This window comes from Salmo salar, chromosome ssa08 (genome assembly GCF_905237065.1).
Source record: "Salmo salar chromosome ssa08, Ssal_v3.1, whole genome shotgun sequence".
Taxonomy (NCBI): domain Eukaryota; kingdom Metazoa; phylum Chordata; class Actinopteri; order Salmoniformes; family Salmonidae; genus Salmo; species Salmo salar.
Genome location: NC_059449.1, coordinates 26,360,552 through 26,383,051, shown reverse-complemented (window position 1 = coordinate 26,383,051; position 22,500 = coordinate 26,360,552). Strand labels below are relative to the sequence as shown.

Below are 22,500 nucleotides of genomic sequence, written 5' to 3'. Positions count from 1 at the left end.
CGTGATGTATTGTTGTCTCACCTTCTTGACCGTTGTGCTGTTGTCTGTGCCCAATAATGTTTGTACCATGTTTTGTGCTGCTACTATGTTGTGTTGTTGCCATGTTGTGTTTCTACCATGTTGTTGTCATGTTGTCTTGCTACCATGCTGTGTTGTCATGTTGTCAGGAAATCAAAAGCTAGCTTTTTCAAACAGAAATTTGCATCCTGTAGCTCTAACTCCAAAAAGTTCTGGGACACTGTAAAGTCTATGGAGAACAAGAACACCTCCTCCCAGCTGCCCACTGCACTGAGGCTAGGTAACACTGTCACCACCGATAAATTCACGATAATCGAGAATTTCAATAAGCATTTCTCTACGGCTGGCCATGCTTTCCTCCTGGCTAACCCAACCCCGGCCAACAGCTCCCCACCCCCCGCTTCTACGTGCCCAAGCCTCCCCAGCTTCTCCTTCACCCAAATACAGATAGCAGATGTTCTGAAAGAGCTGCAAAACCTGGACCCGTACAAATCAGCTGGGCTAGACAATCTGGACCCTCTCTTTCTAAAATTATCCGCCGTCATTGTTGCAACAGTCTGTTCAGCCTCTCTTTCATATCGTCCGAGATCCCTAAAGATTGGAAAGCTGCCGCAGTCATCCCCCTCTTCAAAGGGGGTGACACTCTAGACCCAAAATGTTATAGACCTATATCCATCCTCCCCTGCCTTTCTAAAGTCTTTGAAAGCCAAGTTAATAAACAGATCACTGACCATTTCGAATACCACCGCACCTTCTCCGCAATCCGGTTTCCGAGCTGGTCACGGGTGCACCTCAGCCACGCTCAAGGTACTGAACGATATCATAACCGCCATCGATAAAAGATTGTACTGCGCTGCCGTCTTCATCGACCTGGCCAATACTTTCGACTCTGTCAATCACCGTACTCTTATCGGCAGACTCAACAGCCTTGGTTTCTCAAATGACTGCCTCGCCTGGTTCACCAACTACTTCTCAGTGTGTCAAATCGGAGGGCATGTTGTCTGGACCTCTGGCAGTCTCTATGGGGGTGCCACAGGGTTCAATTCTCGGGCCGACTGTTTTCTCTGTAGATATCAATGATGTCGCTCTTGCTGCGGGTGATTCCCTGATCCACCTCTACGCAGACAACGCCATTCTGTATACATCTGGCCCATCTGGCCCTAAACTCTAGTAAAACTAAATGCATGCTCTTCAACTGATCGCTGCCTACACCCGCCCGCCCGTCCACCATCACTACTCTGGACGGTTCTGACTTAGAATATGTGGACAACTACAAATACCTAGGTGTCTGGTTAGACTGTAAACTCACCTTTCAGACTCATATTAAACATCTCCAATCCAAAATTAAATCTAGAATCGGCTTTCTATTCCGCAACAAAGCATCCTTCACTCACGCCGCCAAACATACCCTAGTAAGACTGACTATCCTACCGATCCTCGACTTCGGCGATGTCATTTACAAAATAGCCTCCAACACTCTACTCAGCAAACTGGATGCAGTCTATCACAGTGCCATCCGTTTTGTCACCAAAGCCCCATATACCACCCACCACTGCGACCTGTATGCTCTAATCGGCTGGCCCTCGCTACATATTCGTCGCCAGACCCACTGGCTCCAGGTCATCTATAAGTCTTTGCTAGGTAAAGCCCCACCTTATCTAAGCTCACTGGTCACGATAACAACACCCACCCGAGGCACGCGCTCCAGCAGGTATATCTCACTGGTCATCCCCAAAGCCAACACCTCCTTTGGCTGCCTTTCCTTCCAGTTCTCTGCTGCCAATGACTGGAACGAATTGCAAAAATCGCTGAAGCTGGAGACTTATATTTCCCTCACTAACTTCAAACATCAGCTATCCGAGCAGCTAACCGATCGCTGCAGCTGTACATAGCCCATCTGTAAATAGCCCATCCAATCTACCTACCTCATCCCCATATTGTTTTTATTTACTTTTCTGCTCTTTTTCACACCAGTATTTCTACTTGCACATCATCATCTGTATTTCTATCACTCCAGTGTTAATTTGCTAAATTGTAATTAGTTGCTACTATGGCCTATTTATTGCCTTACCTCCTCATGCCATTTACACACACTATATATAGACTTTTTTTTTCTTCTACTGTATTATTGACTGTATGCTTGTTTATTCCATGTGTAACTCTGTGTTGTTGTTTGTGTCGCACTGCTTTGCTTTATCTTGGCCAGGTCACAGTTGTAAATGAGAACTTGTTCTCAACTAGCCTACTTGGTTAAATAAAGGTGAAATAAATAAAATAAAATAAAACATGTGTTGCTGCCTTGCCATGTTGTTGTCTTAGGTCCTTCTTTATGTAGTGTTGTGGTTTCTCTCTTGTTGCGATGTGTGTTTTGTCCTATATTTTAAATGTTTTATTTTTAATCCCAGCCCCCCTCCTCACAGGAGGCCTTTCGCCTTTTGGCTGTCAACTGACTTGCCGAGTTAAATAAAGGTGAAATAAAAATACATTTAGAAAATCAATCAACCACTCACTCATTGACTATCAATCTGTCACGACTTCCACCGAAGTTGACTCCTCTCCCTGTTCGGGCGGTGCTCGGCGATCGTCGTCGCCGGCCTACTAGCTGCCACCGATCCATTTTTCCTTTTCGTTTGTGTCTGTCTGTTTTGTTTACACCTGTGTCCTATTAGTTTATTTCGGTGGGTTTATTAACCTCCGCTGCCTGCTATTCTTTGTGGGGGATTGTTTGCTGTTGTTGCTGTGCTAGGGGTGTGTGTTTGTGGGGGATTATTACTGTTGTTGCTGTGCTAGGGGTGTGTGTTTGTGGGGGATTATTACTGTTGTTGCTGTGCTAGGGGTGTGTGTTTGTGGGGGATTGTTTGCTGTTGTTGCTGTGCTAGGGGTGTGTGTTTGTGGGGGATTATTACTGTTGTTGCTGTGCTAGGGGTGTGTGTTTGTGGGGGATTATTACTGTTGTTGCTGTGCTAGGGGTGTGTGTTTGTGGGGGATTGTTTGCTGTTGTTGCTGTGCTGTACTGTTTGTAGTGTATTTAGGAGTAGAGGTTTCTCCTCGCGGTGGTGTTGTACTGTTTGTAGTGTATTTAGGAGTAGAGGTTTCTCCTCGCGGTGGTGTTGTACTGTTTGTAGTGTATTTAGGAGTAGAGGTTTCTCCTCGCGGTGGTGTTGTACTGTTTGTAGTGTATTTAGGAGTAGAGGTTTCTCCTCGCGGTGGTGTTGTACTGTTTGTAGTGTATTTAGGAGTAGAGGTTTCTCCTCGCGGTGGTGTTGTACTGTTTGTAGTGTATTTAGGAGTAGAGGTTTCTCCTCGCGGTGGTGTTGTACTGTTTGTAGTGTATTTAGGAGTAGAGGTTTCTCCTCGCGGTGGTGTTGTACTGTTTGTAGTGTATTTAGGAGTAGAGGTTTCTCCTCGCGGTGGTGTTGTACTGTTTGTAGTGTATTTAGGAGTAGAGGTTTCTCCTCGCGGTGGTGTTGTACTGTTTGAAGTGTATTTAGGAGTAGAGGTTTCTCCTCGCGGTGGTGCTGTACTGTTTGTAGTGTATTTAGGAGTAGAGGTTTCTCCTCGCGGTGGTGCTGTACTGTTTGTAGTGTATTTAGGAGTAGAGGTTTCTCCTCGCGGTGGTGCTGTACTGTTTGTAGTGTATTTAGGAGTAGAGGTTTCTCCTCGCGGTGGTGCTGTACTGTTTGTAGTGTATTTAGGAGTAGAGGTTTCTCCTCGCGGTGGTGCTGTACTGTTTGTAGTGTATTTAGGAGTAGAGGTTTCTCCTCGCGGTGGTGCTGTACTGTTTGTAGTGTATTTAGGAGTAGAGGTTTCTCCTCGCGGTGGTGCTGTACTGTTTGTAGTGTATTTAGGAGTAGAGGTTTCTCCTCGCGGTGGTGCTGTACTGTTTGTAGTGTATTTAGGAGTAGAGGTTTCTCCTCGCGGTGGTGCTGTACTGTTTGTAGTGTATTTAGGAGTAGAGGTTTCTCCTCGCGGTGGTGCTGTACTGTTTGTAGTGTATTTAGGAGTAGAGGTTTCTCCTCGCGGTGGTGCTGTACTGTTTGTAGTGTATTTAGGAGTAGAGGTTTCTCCTCGCGGTGGTGCTGTACTGTTTGTAGTGTATTTAGGAGTAGAGGTTTCTCCTCGCGGTGGTGTTGTACTGTTTGTAGTGTATTTAGGAGTAGAGGTTTCTCCTCCGTGTGGTAGGTTTATTTCCCTGTGTGGCGACTTCGTTGGGTGTGTTTCCCCACCTGTTGTTGTCGTGTTTTGGGACGTTCAATAGACGACTGTGCTACTGGAAATTCCTTGCTCTCCTGCTCCTGACTCCTACCTCTTCTTAGGAGGCACCTAACACAGTCACTCAGTCAAACAATCAACCTTCCCAACCATCCCTCCATCAATCCATCCGCCCAACCACCCATCCATCCATCCATCCACCAATCAACAAATCACTCACCTTCCAGCCGGCCATCGATAGGCCGAAGACGAAGAGGGGCAGGAGGAAGAAGCAGGAAATTATGTAGACGCCGGCGAACCAGCGATAGTCTGCCGTGATGTTACCCAGGGCCTTAGCCAATCGGATGGGGATACGGGTAAAGGGGATTGGATACCACAAGATGATACCAGACACGTTGAACACGAAGTGGATCAGAGCGATCTGGGGAAGGGAGGGAGGGATGAGTGTGTGGTAGGGTGTGTGTGTGTGTGTGCGTGTGCGTGTGCGTGTGCGTGTGTGACCTGTAGAGCGTTGGCCAGAGTGTTTCCAGGTGCTGCCATGGCTGCCAGTATAGCCGTGGTCGTCGTGCCGATGTTGGCCCCTAGCGACAGAGGGTACGCCCTCTCGATGCTGATCACACCAATACCTACACACGAGGGGAACACTTAGTACCATACACATAAACATGACATAACCTGTAGTTCCATTTACCATGGAGGGGAGGGGAGAGGAGAGGAGGGGAGAGGAGAGGAGAGGAGGGTGAGAAGGGATGGGAGAGGGGAGGAGAGGGGAGGAGAAGAGAAGGGGAGGTCAGAAGGGAGGGGAAAGGGGAGGAGGGGAGACTCAACCATAGGGAGGGGAGGATAGGATAGGATAGGATAGGATAGGATGTAGGAGAGGAGAGGCAACCAGAGGGAGGAGAGGAGGATAGGAGAACAGAGGAGGGCATAGGAGAGGTCAAGGGGAGAGCAGAGGAGACTTACCAATGAGTGGATTGATAGCGGCGGTGAATACAGAACTACTCTGGACAATGAAGGTCATTCCAGCTCCGACCAGCATGGCGATATAACCTGTCACCCAGCCAAAGGGGAACGGGAAATCTACACAAACACAAACACAAACATTGATTTCTATATCCTTGGGAGCGTGATGGTCTGTCCATACTGTCTGTCCTGGTGCAAATGTGGTTTCTAACCTCAAGGATTTTCCTGGTTAAATAAAAAGTAAAATATGCCTTCTGGACAGATTCCTGCGCAATTAGGCTATCTACTCATAGACATAGAATCACTAGAATGGATATTCCCAGCCAATGTCAAAGTAAAGGTTGAGTTGTTGATTCTATTTCTGTGGCTCTACTTTAGGATTGATTGAATAGGTATTATCACCATAACAACATTGGATAAGTATTAGCAACATAACAACAAGTTAGTCAGAGGAGGTCCAGGCTACTATCTCATCTGAAGTGAGCTTGGCTGACAGCAACCACAACAACAACAATCAGTCTCATAGGGCTGTTCCAGTGACTGTATTAGAGTCAAACTGGCAGTAATGAGTTATGACTTCAGTAAATTTCCACATGACCGTTGAGTCATGGTAATCTCTTGTCTGTGTGTGTTGGTTGGTAACGACCATCAGTTCACTACCGGCCTAGTACTAACGGTCACTACCCTATTGTCCCTCTAACCACTCTGACATCACATCATGAACATCCCCCATCACCACCATCAGTTCACTACCGGCCTAGTACTAACGGTCACTACCCTATTGTCCCTCTAACCACTCTGACATCACATCATGAACATCCCCCATCACCACCATCAGTTCACTACCGGCCTAGTACTAACGGTCACTACCCTATTGTCCCTCTAACCACTCTGACATCACATCATGAACATCCCCCATCACCACCATCAGTTCACTACCGGCCTAGTACTAACGGTCACTACCCTATTGTCCCTCTAACCACTCTGACATCACATCATGAACATCCCCCATCACCACCATCAGTTCACTACCGGCCTAGTACTAACGGTCACTACCCTATTGTCCCTCTAACCACTCTGACATCACATCATGAACATCCCCCATCACCACCATCAGTTCACTACCGGCCTAGTACTAACGGTCACTACCCTATTGTCCCTCTAACCACTCTGACATCACATCATGAACATCCCCCATCACCACCATCAGTTCACTACCGGCCTAGTTCTAACGGTCACTACCCTATTGTCCCTCTAACCACTCTGACATCACATCATGAACATCCCCCATCACCACCATCAGTTCACTACCGGCCTAGTACTAACGGTCACTACCCTATTGTCCCTCTAACCACTCTGACATCACATCATGAACATCCCCCATCACCACCATCAGTTCACTACCGGCCTAGTACTAACGGTCACTACCCTATTGTCCCTCTAACCACTCTGACATCACATCATGAACATCCCCCATCACCACCATCAGTTCACTACCGGCCTAGTACTAACGGTCACTACCCTATTGTCCCTCTAACCACTCTGACATCACATCATGAACATCCCCCATCACCACCATCAGTTCACTACCGGCCTAGTACTAACGGTCACTACCCTATTGTCCCTCTAACCACTCTGACATCACATCATGAACATCCCCCATCACCACCATCAGTTCACTACCGGCCTAGTACTAACGGTCACTACCCTATTGTCCCTCTAACCACTCTGACATCACATCATGAACATCCCCCATCACCACCATCAGTTCACTACCGGCCTAGTACTAACGGTCACTACCCTATTGTCCCTCTAACCACTCTGACATCACATCATGAACATCCCCATCACCACCATCAGTTCACTACCGGCCTAGTACTAACGGTCACTACCCTATTGTCCCTCTAACCACTCTGACATCACATCATGAACATCCCCCATCACCACCATCAGTTCACTACCGGCCTAGTACTAACGGTCACTACCCTATTGTCCCTCTAACCACTCTGACATCACATCATGAACATCCCCCATCACCACCATCAGTTCACTACCGGCCTAGTACTAACGGTCACTACCCTATTGTCCCTCTAACCACTCTGACATCACATCATGAACATCCCCCATCACCACCATCAGTTCACTACCGGCCTAGTACTAACGGTCACTACCCTATTGTCCCTCTAACCACTCTGACATCACATCATGAACATCCCCCATCACCACCATCAGTTCACTACCGGCCTAGTACTAACGGTCACTACCCTATTGTCCCTCTAACCACTCTGACATCACATCATGAACATCCCCCATCACCACCATCAGTTCACTACCGGCCTAGTACTAACGGTCACTACCCTATTGTCCCTCTAACCACTCTGACATCACATCATGAACATCCCCCACCACCACCATCAGTTCACTACCGGCCTAGTACTAACGGTCACTACCCTATTGTCCCTCTAACCACTCTGACATCACATCATGAACATCCCCCATCACCACCATCAGTTCACTACCGGCCTAGTACTAACGGTCACTACCCTATTGTCCCTCTAACCACTCTGACATCACATCATGAACATCCCCCATCACCACCATCAGTTCACTACCGGCCTAGTACTAACGGTCACTACCCTATTGTCCCTCTAACCACTCTGACATCACATCATGAACATCCCCATCACCACCATCAGTTCACTACCGGCCTAGTACTAACGGTCACTACCCTATTGTCCCTCTAACCACTCTGACATCACATCATGAACATCCCCCACCACCACCATCAGTTCACTACCGGCCTAGTACTAACGGTCACTACCCTATTGTCCCTCTAACCACTCTGACATCACATCATGAACATCCCCCATCACCACCATCAGTTCACTACCGGCCTAGTACTAACGGTCACTACCCTATTGTCCCTCTAACCACTCTGACATCACATCATGAACATCCCCCATCACCACCATCAGTTCACTACCGGCCTAGTACTAACGGTCACTACCCTATTGTCCCTCTAACCACTCTGACATCACATCATGAACATCCCCCATCACCACCATCAGTTCACTACCGGCCTAGTACTAACGGTCACTACCCTATTGTCCCTCTAACCACTCTGACATCACATCATGAACATCCCCCATCACCACCATCAGTTCACTACCGGCCTAGTACTAACGGTCACTACCCTATTGTCCCTCTAACCACTCTGACATCACATCATGAACATCCCCCATCACCACCATCAGTTCACTACCGGCCTAGTACTAACGGTCACTACCCTATTGTCCCTCTAACCACTCTGACATCACATCATGAACATCCCCCATCACCACCATCAGTTCACTACCGGCCTAGTACTAACGGTCACTACCCTATTGTCCCTCTAACCACTCTGACATCACATCATGAACATCCCCCATCACCACCATCAGTTCACTACCGGCCTAGTACTAACGGTCACTACCCTATTGTCCCTCTAACCACTCTGACATCACATCATGAACATCCCCATCACCACCATCAGTTCACTACCGGCCTAGTACTAACGGTCACTACCCTATTGTCCCTCTAACCACTCTGACATCACATCATGAACATCCCCCATCACCACCATCAGTTCACTACCGGCCTAGTACTAACGGTCACTACCCTATTGTCCCTCTAACCACTCTGACATCACATCATGAACATCCCCCATCACCACCATCAGTTCACTACCGGCCTAGTACTAACGGTCACTACCCTATTGTCCCTCTAACCACTCTGACATCACATCATGAACATCCCCCATCACCACCATCAGTTCACTACCGGCCTAGTACTAACGGTCACTACCCTATTGTCCCTCTAACCACTCTGACATCACATCATGAACATCCCCCATCACCACCATCAGTTCACTACCGGCCTAGTACTAACGGTCACTACCCTATTGTCCCTCTAACCACTCTGACATCACATCATGAACATCCCCCATCACCACCATCAGTTCACTACCGGCCTAGTACTAACGGTCACTACCCTATTGTCCCTCTAACCACTCTGACATCACATCATGAACATCCCCCATCACCACCATCAGTTCACTACCGGCCTAGTACTAACGGTCACTACCCTATTGTCCCTCTAACCACTCTGACATCACATCATGAACATCCCCCCATCACCACCATCAGTTCACTACCGGCCTAGTACTAACGGTCACTACCCTATTGTCCCTCTAACCACTCTGACATCACATCATGAACATCCCCCATCACCACCATCAGTTCACTACCGGCCTAGTACTAACGGTCACTACCCTATTGTCCCTCTAACCACTCTGACATCACATCATGAACATCCCCCATCACCACCATCAGTTCACTACCGGCCTAGTACTAACGGTCACTACCCTATTGTCCCTCTAACCACTCTGACATCGCATCATGAACATCCCCCATCACCACCATCAGTTCACTACCGGCCTAGTACTAACGGTCACTACCCTATTGTCCCTCTAACCACTCTGACATCGCATCATGAACATCCCCCATCACCACCATCAGTTCACTACCGGCCTAGTACTAACGGTCACTACCCTATTGTCCCTCTAACCACTCTGACATCGCATCATGAACATCCCCCATCACCACCATCAGTTCACTACCGGCCTAGTACTAACGGTCACTACCCTATTGTCCCTCTAACCACTCTGACATCACATCATGAACATCCCCCATCACCACCATCAGTTCACTACCGGCCTAGTACTAACGGTCACTACCCTATTGTCCCTCTAACCACTCTGACATCACATCATGAACATCCCCCATCACCACCATCAGTTCACTACCGGCCTAGTACTAACGGTCACTACCCTATTGTCCCTCTAACCACTCTGACATCACATCATGAACATCCCCCATCACCACCATCAGTTCACTACCGGCCTAGTACTAACGGTCACTACCCTATTGTCCCTCTAACCACTCTGACATCACATCATGAACATCCCCCATCACCACCATCAGTTCACTACCGGCCTAGTACTAACGGTCACTACCCTATTGTCCCTCTAACCACTCTGACATCACATCATGAACATCCCCCATCACCACCATCAGTTCACTACCGGCCTAGTACTAACGGTCACTACCCTATTGTCCCTCTAACCACTCTGACATCACATCATGAACATCCCCCATCACCACCATCAGTTCACTACCGGCCTAGTACTAACGGTCACTACCCTATTGTCCCTCTAACCACTCTGACATCACATCATGAACATCCCCCATCACCACCATCAGTTCACTACCGGCCTAGTACTAACGGTCACTACCCTATTGTCCCTCTAACCACTCTGACATCACATCATGAACATCCCCCATCACCACCATCAGTTCACTACCGGCCTAGTACTAACGGTCACTACCCTATTGTCCCTCTAACCACTCTGACATCACATCATGAACATCCCCCATCACCACCATCAGTTCACTACCGGCCTAGTACTAACGGTCACTACCCTATTGTCCCTCTAACCACTCTGACATCACATCATGAACATCCCCCATCACCACCATCAGTTCACTACCGGCCTAGTACTAACGGTCACTACCCTATTGTCCCTCTAACCACTCTGACATCACATCATGAACATCCCCCATCACCACCATCAGTTCACTACCGGCCTAGTACTAACGGTCACTACCCTATTGTCCCTCTAACCACTCTGACATCACATCATGAACATCCCCCATCACCACCATCAGTTCACTACCGGCCTAGTACTAACGGTCACTACCCTATTGTCCCTCTAACCACTCTGACATCACATCATGAACATCCCCCATCACCACCATCAGTTCACTACCGGCCTAGTACTAACGGTCACTACCCTATTGTCCCTCTAACCACTCTGACATCACATCATGAACATCCCCCATCACCACCATCAGTTCACTACCGGCCTAGTACTAACGGTCACTACCCTATTGTCCCTCTAACCACTCTGACATCGCATCATGAACATCCCCCATCACCACCATCAGTTCACTACCGGCCTAGTACTAACGGTCACTACCCTATTGTCCCTCTAACCACTCTGACATCGCATCATGAACATCCCCCATCACCACCATCAGTTCACTACCGGCCTAGTACTAACGGTCACTACCCTATTGTCCCTCTAACCACTCTGACATCGCATCATGAACATCCCCCATCACCACCATCAGTTCACTACCGGCCTAGTACTAACGGTCACTACCCTATTGTCCCTCTAACCACTCTGACATCGCATCATGAACATCCCCCACCACCACCATCAGTTCACTACCGGCCTAGTACTAACGGTCACTACCCTATTGTCCCTCTAACCACTCTGACATCGCATCATGAACATCCCCCACCACCACCATCAGTTCACTACCGGCCTAGTACTAACGGTCACTACCCTATTGTCCCTCTAACCACTCTGACATCGCATCATGAACATCCCCCATCACCACCATCAGTTCACTACCGGCCTAGTACTAACGGTCACTACCCTATTGTCCCTCTAACCACTCTGACATCACATCATGAACATCCCCCATCACCACCATCAGTTCACTACCGGCCTAGTACTAACGGTCACTACCCTATTGTCCCTCTAACCACTCTGACATCACATCATGAACATCCCCCATCACCACCATCAGTTCACTACCGGCCTAGTACTAACGGTCACTACCCTATTGTCCCTCTAACCACTCTGACATCACATCATGAACATCCCCCATCACCACCATCAGTTCACTACCGGCCTAGTACTAACGGTCACTACCCTATTGTCCCTCTAACCACTCTGACATCACATCATGAACATCCCCCATCACCACCATCAGTTCACTACCGGCCTAGTACTAACGGTCACTACCCTATTGTCCCTCTAACCACTCTGACATCACATCATGAACATCCCCCATCACCACCATCAGTTCACTACCGGCCTAGTACTAACGGTCACTACCCTATTGTCCCTCTAACCACTCTGACATCACATCATGAACATCCCCCATCACCACCATCAGTTCACTACCGGCCTAGTACTAACGGTCACTACCCTATTGTCCCTCTAACCACTCTGACATCACATCATGAACATCCCCCATCACCACCATCAGTTCACTACCGGCCTAGTACTAACGGTCACTACCCTATTGTCCCTCTAACCACTCTGACATCACATCATGAACATCCCCCATCACCACCATCAGTTCACTACCGGCCTAGTACTAACGGTCACTACCCTATTGTCCCTCTAACCACTCTGACATCACATCATGAACATCCCCCATCACCACCATCAGTTCACTACCGGCCTAGTACTAACGGTCACTACCCTATTGTCCCTCTAACCACTCTGACATCACATCATGAACATCCCCCATCACCACCATCAGTTCACTACCGGCCTAGTACTAACGGTCACTACCCTATTGTCCCTCTAACCACTCTGACATCACATCATGAACATCCCCCATCACCACCATCAGTTCACTACCGGCCTAGTACTAACGGTCACTACCCTATTGTCCCTCTAACCACTCTGACATCACATCATGAACATCCCCCATCACCACCATCAGTTCACTACCGGCCTAGTACTAACGGTCACTACCCTATTGTCCCTCTAACCACTCTGACATCACATCATGAACATCCCCCATCACCACCATCAGTTCACTACCGGCCTAGTACTAACGGTCACTACCCTATTGTCCCTCTAACCACTCTGACATCACATCATGAACATCCCCCATCACCACCATCAGTTCACTACCGGCCTAGTACTAACGGTCACTACCCTATTGTCCCTCTAACCACTCTGACATCGCATCATGAACATCCCCCACCACCACCATCAGTTCACTACCGGCCTAGTACTAACGGTCACTACCCTATTGTCCCTCTAACCACTCTGACATCGCATCATGAACATCCCCCACCACCACCATCAGTTCACTACCGGCCTAGTACTAACGGTCACTACCCTATTGTCCCTCTAACCACTCTGACATCGCATCATGAACATCCCCCATCACCACCATCAGTTCACTACCGGCCTAGTACTAACGGTCACTACCCTATTGTCCCTCTAACCACTCTGACATCGCATCATGAACATCCCCCATCACCACCATCAGTTCACTACCGGCCTAGTACTAACGGTCACTACCCTATTGTCCCTCTAACCACTCTGACATCACATCATGAACATCCCCCATCACCACCATCAGTTCACTACCGGCCTAGTACTAACGGTCACTACCCTATTGTCCCTCTAACCACTCTGACATCACATCATGAACATCCCCCATCACCACCATCAGTTCACTACCGGCCTAGTACTAACGGTCACTACCCTATTGTCCCTCTAACCACTCTGACATCACATCATGAACATCCCCCATCACCACCATCAGTTCACTACCGGCCTAGTACTAACGGTCACTACCCTATTGTCCCTCTAACCACTCTGACATCACATCATGAACATCCCCCATCACCACCATCAGTTCACTACCGGCCTAGTACTAACGGTCACTACCCTATTGTCCCTCTAACCACTCTGACATCACATCATGAACATCCCCCATCACCACCATCAGTTCACTACCGGCCTAGTACTAACGGTCACTACCCTATTGTCCCTCTAACCACTCTGACATCACATCATGAACATCCCCCATCACCACCATCAGTTCACTACCGGCCTAGTACTAACGGTCACTACCCTATTGTCCCTCTAACCACTCTGACATCACATCATGAACATCCCCCATCACCACCATCAGTTCACTACCGGCCTAGTACTAACGGTCACTACCCTATTGTCCCTCTAACCACTCTGACATCACATCATGAACATCCCCCATCACCACCATCAGTTCACTACCGGCCTAGTACTAACGGTCACTACCCTATTGTCCCTCTAACCACTCTGACATCACATCATGAACATCCCCCATCACCACCATCAGTTCACTACCGGCCTAGTACTAACGGTCACTACCCTATTGTCCCTCTAACCACTCTGACATCACATCATGAACATCCCCCATCACCACCATCAGTTCACTACCGGCCTAGTACTAACGGTCACTACCCTATTGTCCCTCTAACCACTCTGACATCACATCATGAACATCCCCCATCACCACCATCAGTTCACTACCGGCCTAGTACTAACGGTCACTACCCTATTGTCCCTCTAACCACTCTGACATCACATCATGAACATCCCCCATCACCACCATCAGTTCACTACCGGCCTAGTACTAACGGTCACTACCCTATTGTCCCTCTAACCACTCTGACATCGCATCATGAACATCCCCCATCACCACCATCAGTTCACTACCGGCCTAGTACTAACGGTCACTACCCTATTGTCCCTCTAACCACTCTGACATCGCATCATGAACATCCCCCATCACCACCATCAGTTCACTACCGGCCTAGTACTAACGGTCACTACCCTATTGTCCCTCTAACCACTCTGACATCGCATCATGAACATCCCCCACCACCACCATCAGTTCACTACCGGCCTAGTACTAACGGTCACTACCCTATTGTCCCTCTAACCACTCTGACATCGCATCATGAACATCCCCCATCACCACCATCAGTTCACTACCGGCCTAGTACTAACGGTCACTACCCTATTGTCCCTCTAACCACTCTGACATCGCATCATGAACATCCCCCACCACCACCATCAGTTCACTACCGGCCTAGTACTAACGGTCACTACCCTATTGTCCCTCTAACCACTCTGACATCACATCATGAACATCCCCCATCACCACCATCAGTTCACTACCGGCCTAGTACTAACGGTCACTACCCTATTGTCCCTCTAACCACTCTGACATCACATCATGAACATCCCCCATCACCACCATCAGTTCACTACCGGCCTAGTACTAACGGTCACTACCCTATTGTCCCTCTAACCACTCTGACATCACATCATGAACATCCCCCATCACCACCATCAGTTCACTACCGGCCTAGTACTAACGGTCACTACCCTATTGTCCCTCTAACCACTCTGACATCACATCATGAACATCCCCCATCACCACCATCAGTTCACTACCGGCCTAGTACTAACGGTCACTACCCTATTGTCCCTCTAACCACTCTGACATCACATCATGAACATCCCCCATCACCACCATCAGTTCACTACCGGCCTAGTACTAACGGTCACTACCCTATTGTCCCTCTAACCACTCTGACATCACATCATGAACATCCCCCATCACCACCATCAGTTCACTACCGGCCTAGTACTAACGGTCACTACCCTATTGTCCCTCTAACCACTCTGACATCACATCATGAACATCCCCCATCACCACCATCAGTTCACTACCGGCCTAGTACTAACGGTCACTACCCTATTGTCCCTCTAACCACTCTGACATCACATCATGAACATCCCCCATCACCACCATCAGTTCACTACCGGCCTAGTACTAACGGTCACTACCCTATTGTCCCTCTAACCACTCTGACATCACATCATGAACATCCCCCATCACCACCATCAGTTCACTACCGGCCTAGTACTAACGGTCACTACCCTATTGTCCCTCTAACCACTCTGACATCACATCATGAACATCCCCCATCACCACCATCAGTTCACTACCGGCCTAGTACTAACGGTCACTACCCTATTGTCCCTCTAACCACTCTGACATCACATCATGAACATCCCCCATCACCACCATCAGTTCACTACCGGCCTAGTACTAACGGTCACTACCCTATTGTCCCTCTAACCACTCTGACATCACATCATGAACATCCCCCATCACCACCATCAGTTCACTACCGGCCTAGTACTAACGGTCACTACCCTATTGTCCCTCTAACCACTCTGACATCACATCATGAACATCCCCCACCACCACCATCAGTTCACTACCGGCCTAGTACTAACGGTCACTACCCTATTGTCCCTCTAACCACTCTGACATCGCATCATGAACATCCCCCATCACCACCATCAGTTCACTACCGGCCTAGTACTAACGGTCACTACCCTATTGTCCCTCTAACCACTCTGACATCGCATCATGAACATCCCCCATCACCACCATCAGTTCACTACCGGCCTAGTACTAACGGTCACTACCCTATTGTCCCTCTAACCACTCTGACATCACATCATGAACATCCCCCATCACCACCATCAGTTCACTACCGGCCTAGTACTAACGGTCACTACCCTATTGTCCCTCTAACCACTCTGACATCACATCATGAACATCCCCCATCACCACCATCAGTTCACTACCGGCCTAGTACTAACGGTCACTACCCTATTGTCCCTCTAACCACTCTGACATCACATCATGAACATCCCCCATCACCACCATCAGTTCACTACCGGCCTAGTACTAACGGTCACTACCCTATTGTCCCTCTAACCACTCTGACATCACATCATGAACATCCCCCATCACCACCATCAGTTCACTACCGGCCTAGTACTAACGGTCACTACCCTATTGTCCCTCTAACCACTCTGACATCACATCATGAACATCCCCCATCACCACCATCAGTTCACTACCGGCCTAGTACTAACGGTCACTACCCTATTGTCCCTCTAACCACTCTGACATCACATCATGAACATCCCCCATCACCACCATCAGTTCACTACCGGCCTAGTACTAACGGTCACTACCCTATTGTCCCTCTAACCACTCTGACATCACATCATGAACATCCCCCATCACCACCATCAGTTCACTACCGGCCTAGTACTAACGGTCACTACCCTATTGTCCCTCTAACCACTCTGACATCACATCATGAACATCCCCCATCACCACCATCAGTTCACTACCGGCCTAGTACTAACGGTCACTACCCTATTGTCCCTCTAACCACTCTGACATCACATCATGAACATCCCCCATCACCACCATCAGTTCACTACCGGCCTAGTACTAACGGTCACTACCCTATTGTCCCTCTAACCACTCTGACATCACATCATGAACATCCCCCATCACCACCATCAGTTCACTACCGGCCTAGTACTAACGGTCACTACCCTATTGTCCCTCTAACCACTCTGACATCACATCATGAACATCCCCCATCACCACCATCAGTTCACTACCGGCCTAGTACTAACGGTCACTACCCTATTGTCCCTCTAACCACTCTGACATCACATCATGAACATCCCCCATCACCACCATCAGTTCACTACCGGCCTAGTACTAACGGTCACTACCCTATTGTCCCTCTAACCACTCTGACATCACATCATGAACATCCCCCCATCACCACCATCAGTTCACTACCGGCCTAGTACTAACGGTCACTACCCTATTGTCCCTCTAACCACTCTGACATCACATCATGAACATCCCCCATCACCACCATCAGTTCACTACCGGCCTAGTACTAACGGTCACTACCCTATTGTCCCTCTAACCACTCTGACATCACATCATGAACATCCCCCATCACCACCATCAGTTCACTACCGGCCTAGTACTAACGGTCACTACCCTATTGTCCCTCTAACCACTCTGACATCACATCATGAACATCCCCCATCACCACCATCAGTTCACTACCGGCCTAGTACTAACGGTCACTACCCTATTGTCCCTCTAACCACTCTGACATCACATCATGAACATCCCCCATCACCACCATCAGTTCACTACCGGCCTAGTACTAACGGTCACTACCCTATTGTCCCTCTAACCACTCTGACATCACATCATGAACATCCCCCATCACCACCATCAGTTCACTACCGGCCTAGTACTAACGGTCACTACCCTATTGTCCCTCTAACCACTCTGACATCACATCATGAACATCCCCCATCACCACCATCAGTTCACTACCGGCCTAGTACTAACGGTCACTACCCTATTGTCCCTCTAACCACTCTGACATCACATCATGAACATCCCCCATCACCACCATCAGTTCACTACCGGCCTAGTACTAACGGTCACTACCCTATTGTCCCTCTAACCACTCTGACATCACATCATGAACATCCCCCATCACCACCATCAGTTCACTACCGGCCTAGTACTAACGGTCACTACCCTATTGTCCCTCTAACCACTCTGACATCACATCATGAACATCCCCCATCACCACCATCAGTTCACTACCGGCCTAGTACTAACGGTCACTACCCTATTGTCCCTCTAACCACTCTGACATCACATCATGAACATCCCCCATCACCACCATCAGTTCACTACCGGCCTAGTACTAACGGTCACTACCCTATTGTCCCTCTAACCACTCTGACATCACATCATGAACATCCCCCACCACCACCATCAGTTCACTACCGGCCTAGTACTAACGGTCACTACCCTATTGTCCCTCTAACCACTCTGACATCACATCATGAACATCCCCCATCACCACCATCAGTTCACTACCGGCCTAGTACTAACGGTCACTACCCTATTGTCCCTCTAACCACTCTGACATCACATCATGAACATCCCCCATCACCACCATCAGTTCACTACCGGCCTAGTACTAACGGTCACTACCCTATTGTCCCTCTAACCACTCTGACATCACATCATGAACATCCCCCATCACCACCATCAGTTCACTACCGGCCTAGTACTAACGGTCACTACCCTATTGTCCCTCTAACCACTCTGACATCACATCATGAACATCCCCCACCACCACCATCAGTTCACTACCGGCCTAGTACTAACGGTCACTACCCTATTGTCCCTCTAACCACTCTGACATCACATCATGAACATCCCCCATCACCACCATCAGTTCACTACCGGCCTAGTACTAACGGTCACTACCCTATTGTCCCTCTAACCACTCTGACATCACATCATGAACATCCCCCATCACCACCATCAGTTCACTACCGGCCTAGTACTAACGGTCACTACCCTATTGTCCCTCTAACCACTCTGACATCACATCATGAACATCCCCCATCACCACCATCAGTTCACTACCGGCCTAGTACTAACGGTCACTACCCTATTGTCCCTCTAACCACTCTGACATCACATCATGAACATCCCCCATCACCACCATCAGTTCACTACCGGCCTAGTACTAACGGTCACTACCCTATTGTCCCTCTAACCACTCTGACATCACATCACATCACCACCACCACCACCACCATCATCACCACCATCATCATCATCACCATCATCACCACCACCACCATCATCATCACCATCACCACCATCATCACCATCATCATCACCATCATCACTATCACCACCATCATCAAAACCATCACCACCACCATCATCACCACCACCACCACCACCATCATCATCAACATCACCACCATCACCACCACCATCATCACCACCACCACCATCATCACCACCATCACCACCACCATCATCACCACCACCATCATCATCATCATCATCACCATCATCACCACCATCATCACCACCACCATCACCACCATCACCAGCATCACCATCATCATCATCATCACCATCATCGTCATCACATCACCATTGTTCCTCTCTTCCTCGTTCCTCTGTCTCACCTGTGTTGAGGATCTTCTTGATGACTACGGCCACCTGTCCCTTGAGCATGGAGTTGAGCAGCTTGACGATGAGGATGAGACAGGAACACAGCACCAGCAGAGACAGAGCCAGCAGGATCAGACCTATGGTCAGGTCAGACAGGTCCACGTTCACAAAGATATGATTACCTGGGGAGGGACAACACACATTACCTGGGGAGGGAGAACACACATTATCTGGGGAGGGACAACACACACACACACACACACACACACACACACACACACACACACACACACACACACACACACACACACACACACACACACACACACACACACACACACCAACCTGGGCTCGAACCAGGGACCCTCTGCGCACATCAACAACAGTCACCCACGAAACATCGTTACCCATCGCGCCACAAAAGCCGCGGCCCTTGCAGCGGAAGGGGAACAACTACTTAAGGTCTCAGAGCGAGTGACGTCACCGATTGAAACGCTATTAGCGCACACCACCGCTAACTAGCTAGCCATTTCACATCGGTTACACACACAGTGACCAGAGCCCTATTCCCTATACAGTGCACTACTTTAGACCAGAGCCCTATTCCCTATATAGTGCACTACTTTAGACCAGAGCCCTATTCCCTATATAGTGCACTACTTTAGACCAGAGCCCCATTGGCCTTATTCAGGGTATAGGGTCATTTGAGACAGACGGTAGTTGTCATGGGAACAGTGTTTCCTGTTTGTTGACTGTGTACGCACATGTCTGTATGTTGTAGGTCTCTGAGATGTTGTGTAGAGTGTAGCAGAGGTCCGGGGAACACCAACAGAGGGCTGGGGAGGTGCAGTTCTCTGGCCCAGGGACCGTCTCATTCCTCAGGGTCTGGAACACACACACACACACACACACACACACACACACACACACACACACACACACACACACACACACACACACACACACACACACACACACACACACACATGTTGATGCATTGGTGTGTAGTTAATATATTGGAGTATGGGTGGTGTGAAGTTAGCGTGTTTGGTTAGCTTGTTGGAGTATGGGTGGTGTGAAGTTAGCGTGTTTGGTTAGCTTGTTGGAGTATGTTTGTTGTGTAGTTAGCATGTTTGGTTAGCTTGTTGCAGTATGTTTGGTATGTAGTTAGCATGTTTGGTTAGCTTGTTGCAGTATGTTTGGTGTGTAGTTAGCATGTTTGGTTAGCTTGTTGGAGTATGTTTGTTGTGTAGTTAGCATGTTTGGTTAGCTTGTTGCAGTATGTTTGGTATGTAGTTAGCATGTTTGGTTAGCTTGTTGGAGTATGTTTGTTGTGTAGTTAGCATGTTTGGTTAGCTTGTTGGAGTATGTTTGGTATGTAGTTAGCATGTTCTCTTACCACATTGGTGAATGTTTTGCACCATTTTAAGATGAGACTCTTATTCCTGGTATCCGGGTCACCTGAAGCAATACCACTGATGACTGATTGATCCAACTAAGAGACAGAGAGAGAGAGACAGGGACAGACAGAGAGAGACAGAGAGAGATAGAGAGGCAGGGACAGACAGAGAGAGACAGAGAGAGATAGAGAGAGAGAGACAGGGACAGACAGGGAGAGACAGAGATAGAGAGCGAGACAGAGACAGAGAGAGAGAGACAGGGACAGACAGGGAGAGACAGAGATAGAGAGCGAGACAGAGACAGAGAGAGAGAGAGAGGGACAGACAGGGAGAGACAGAGATAGAGAGCGAGACAGAGACAGAGAGAGAGAGACAGGGACAGCCAGGGAGAGACAGAGATAGAGAGCGAGACAGAGACAGAGAGAGAGAGACAGGGACAGACAGAGAGAGAGAGACAGAGAGAGATAGAGAGAGAGAGCGAGACAGAGAGAGAGAGAGAGATATCATAGAGGGAGAGGGAGAGATAGAGAGGAACAGAGAGAGAAGAGAGAGAGATGGATTTGAGTCCTCTATTTCTCCTCTTATTCTTAAACATGACATCAGAGTGAAAGCATGACCTTGATGACATCATCCTACCTCGATGATTGCCTTTGTGAGAGGGTCGGTGATGACATGGAGGAGTTCTGGAGCCTTCTCTCCACTCTGGATGTTGAAGGAGTCAACCAGCAGCTTGGTCAGCTCGTACATGTAACCCGACGCCACCTGAGAGAGAGAGAGAGAGAGAGAGAGAGAGAGAGAGAGAGAGAGAGAGAGAGAGAGAGAGAGAGAGAGAGAGAGAGAGAGAGAGAGAGAGAATTGTTTTTATTGTTCTTCAACAAGACATTGTACAGGTGGTAGCAATAAGCTGAATTGTGAGTAAAATGTCTATTATTAAATGGTAAAAGTTTGTAAAACCCAACCAACCTCCAGAGGCAGCAGGACCAGCACAGACAGCCAGTTGAAGAAATCATGCACTGTAGCTCCAGCAAAGGCCCTGAAAACAGTGGGTAGTGGACTGTTAGTGAGAGTTTGAATTACAACATTATAAAACCGTAGCTCCAGCAAACACTCTGGAGAGTGGAGACAGTAGAAAGAGCACAGGGTTGGTCCAATCACTATCTGCAGTATTATGAACTCTCCTTGGAGTATGTGGAAGCAAATACCTTTGAAAGATAAATAAACGTGTTTGAAACTTCAGATTGATTGTTTGGGTCACCTGCGGAACTTGTTGCGGTCGCCAGCCTGCGTCATGGCAACAAGCGTGTTGGTGA

General features: G+C 48.7%; 1 protein-coding gene across 2 annotated transcripts in view; it reads right to left on the bottom strand.

The window, feature by feature from the left end:
• LOC123744251 (sodium-dependent phosphate transport protein 2B) overlaps positions 1-22,500 on the bottom strand; it is a 53,233-nt gene that overhangs the window by 2,254 nt on the left and 28,479 nt on the right. For both annotated transcript variants that reach the window (XM_045723081.1, XM_045723080.1), the window contains 9 exons: positions 22,446-22,500; positions 22,154-22,223; positions 21,827-21,952; positions 21,190-21,285; positions 20,555-20,675; positions 19,805-19,972; positions 5,194-5,310; positions 4,732-4,856; positions 4,451-4,651 (listed from right to left, as the gene is read on the bottom strand). The exon at positions 22,446-22,500 is cut by the window's right edge and continues 57 nt beyond it. In XM_045723081.1, the coding sequence (XP_045579037.1) occupies positions 4,451-4,651; positions 4,732-4,856; positions 5,194-5,310; positions 19,805-19,972; positions 20,555-20,675; positions 21,190-21,285; positions 21,827-21,952; positions 22,154-22,223; positions 22,446-22,500 (1,079 nt within the window). The remainder of the gene's footprint in view (positions 1-4,450; positions 4,652-4,731; positions 4,857-5,193; positions 5,311-19,804; positions 19,973-20,554; positions 20,676-21,189; positions 21,286-21,826; positions 21,953-22,153; positions 22,224-22,445) is intronic.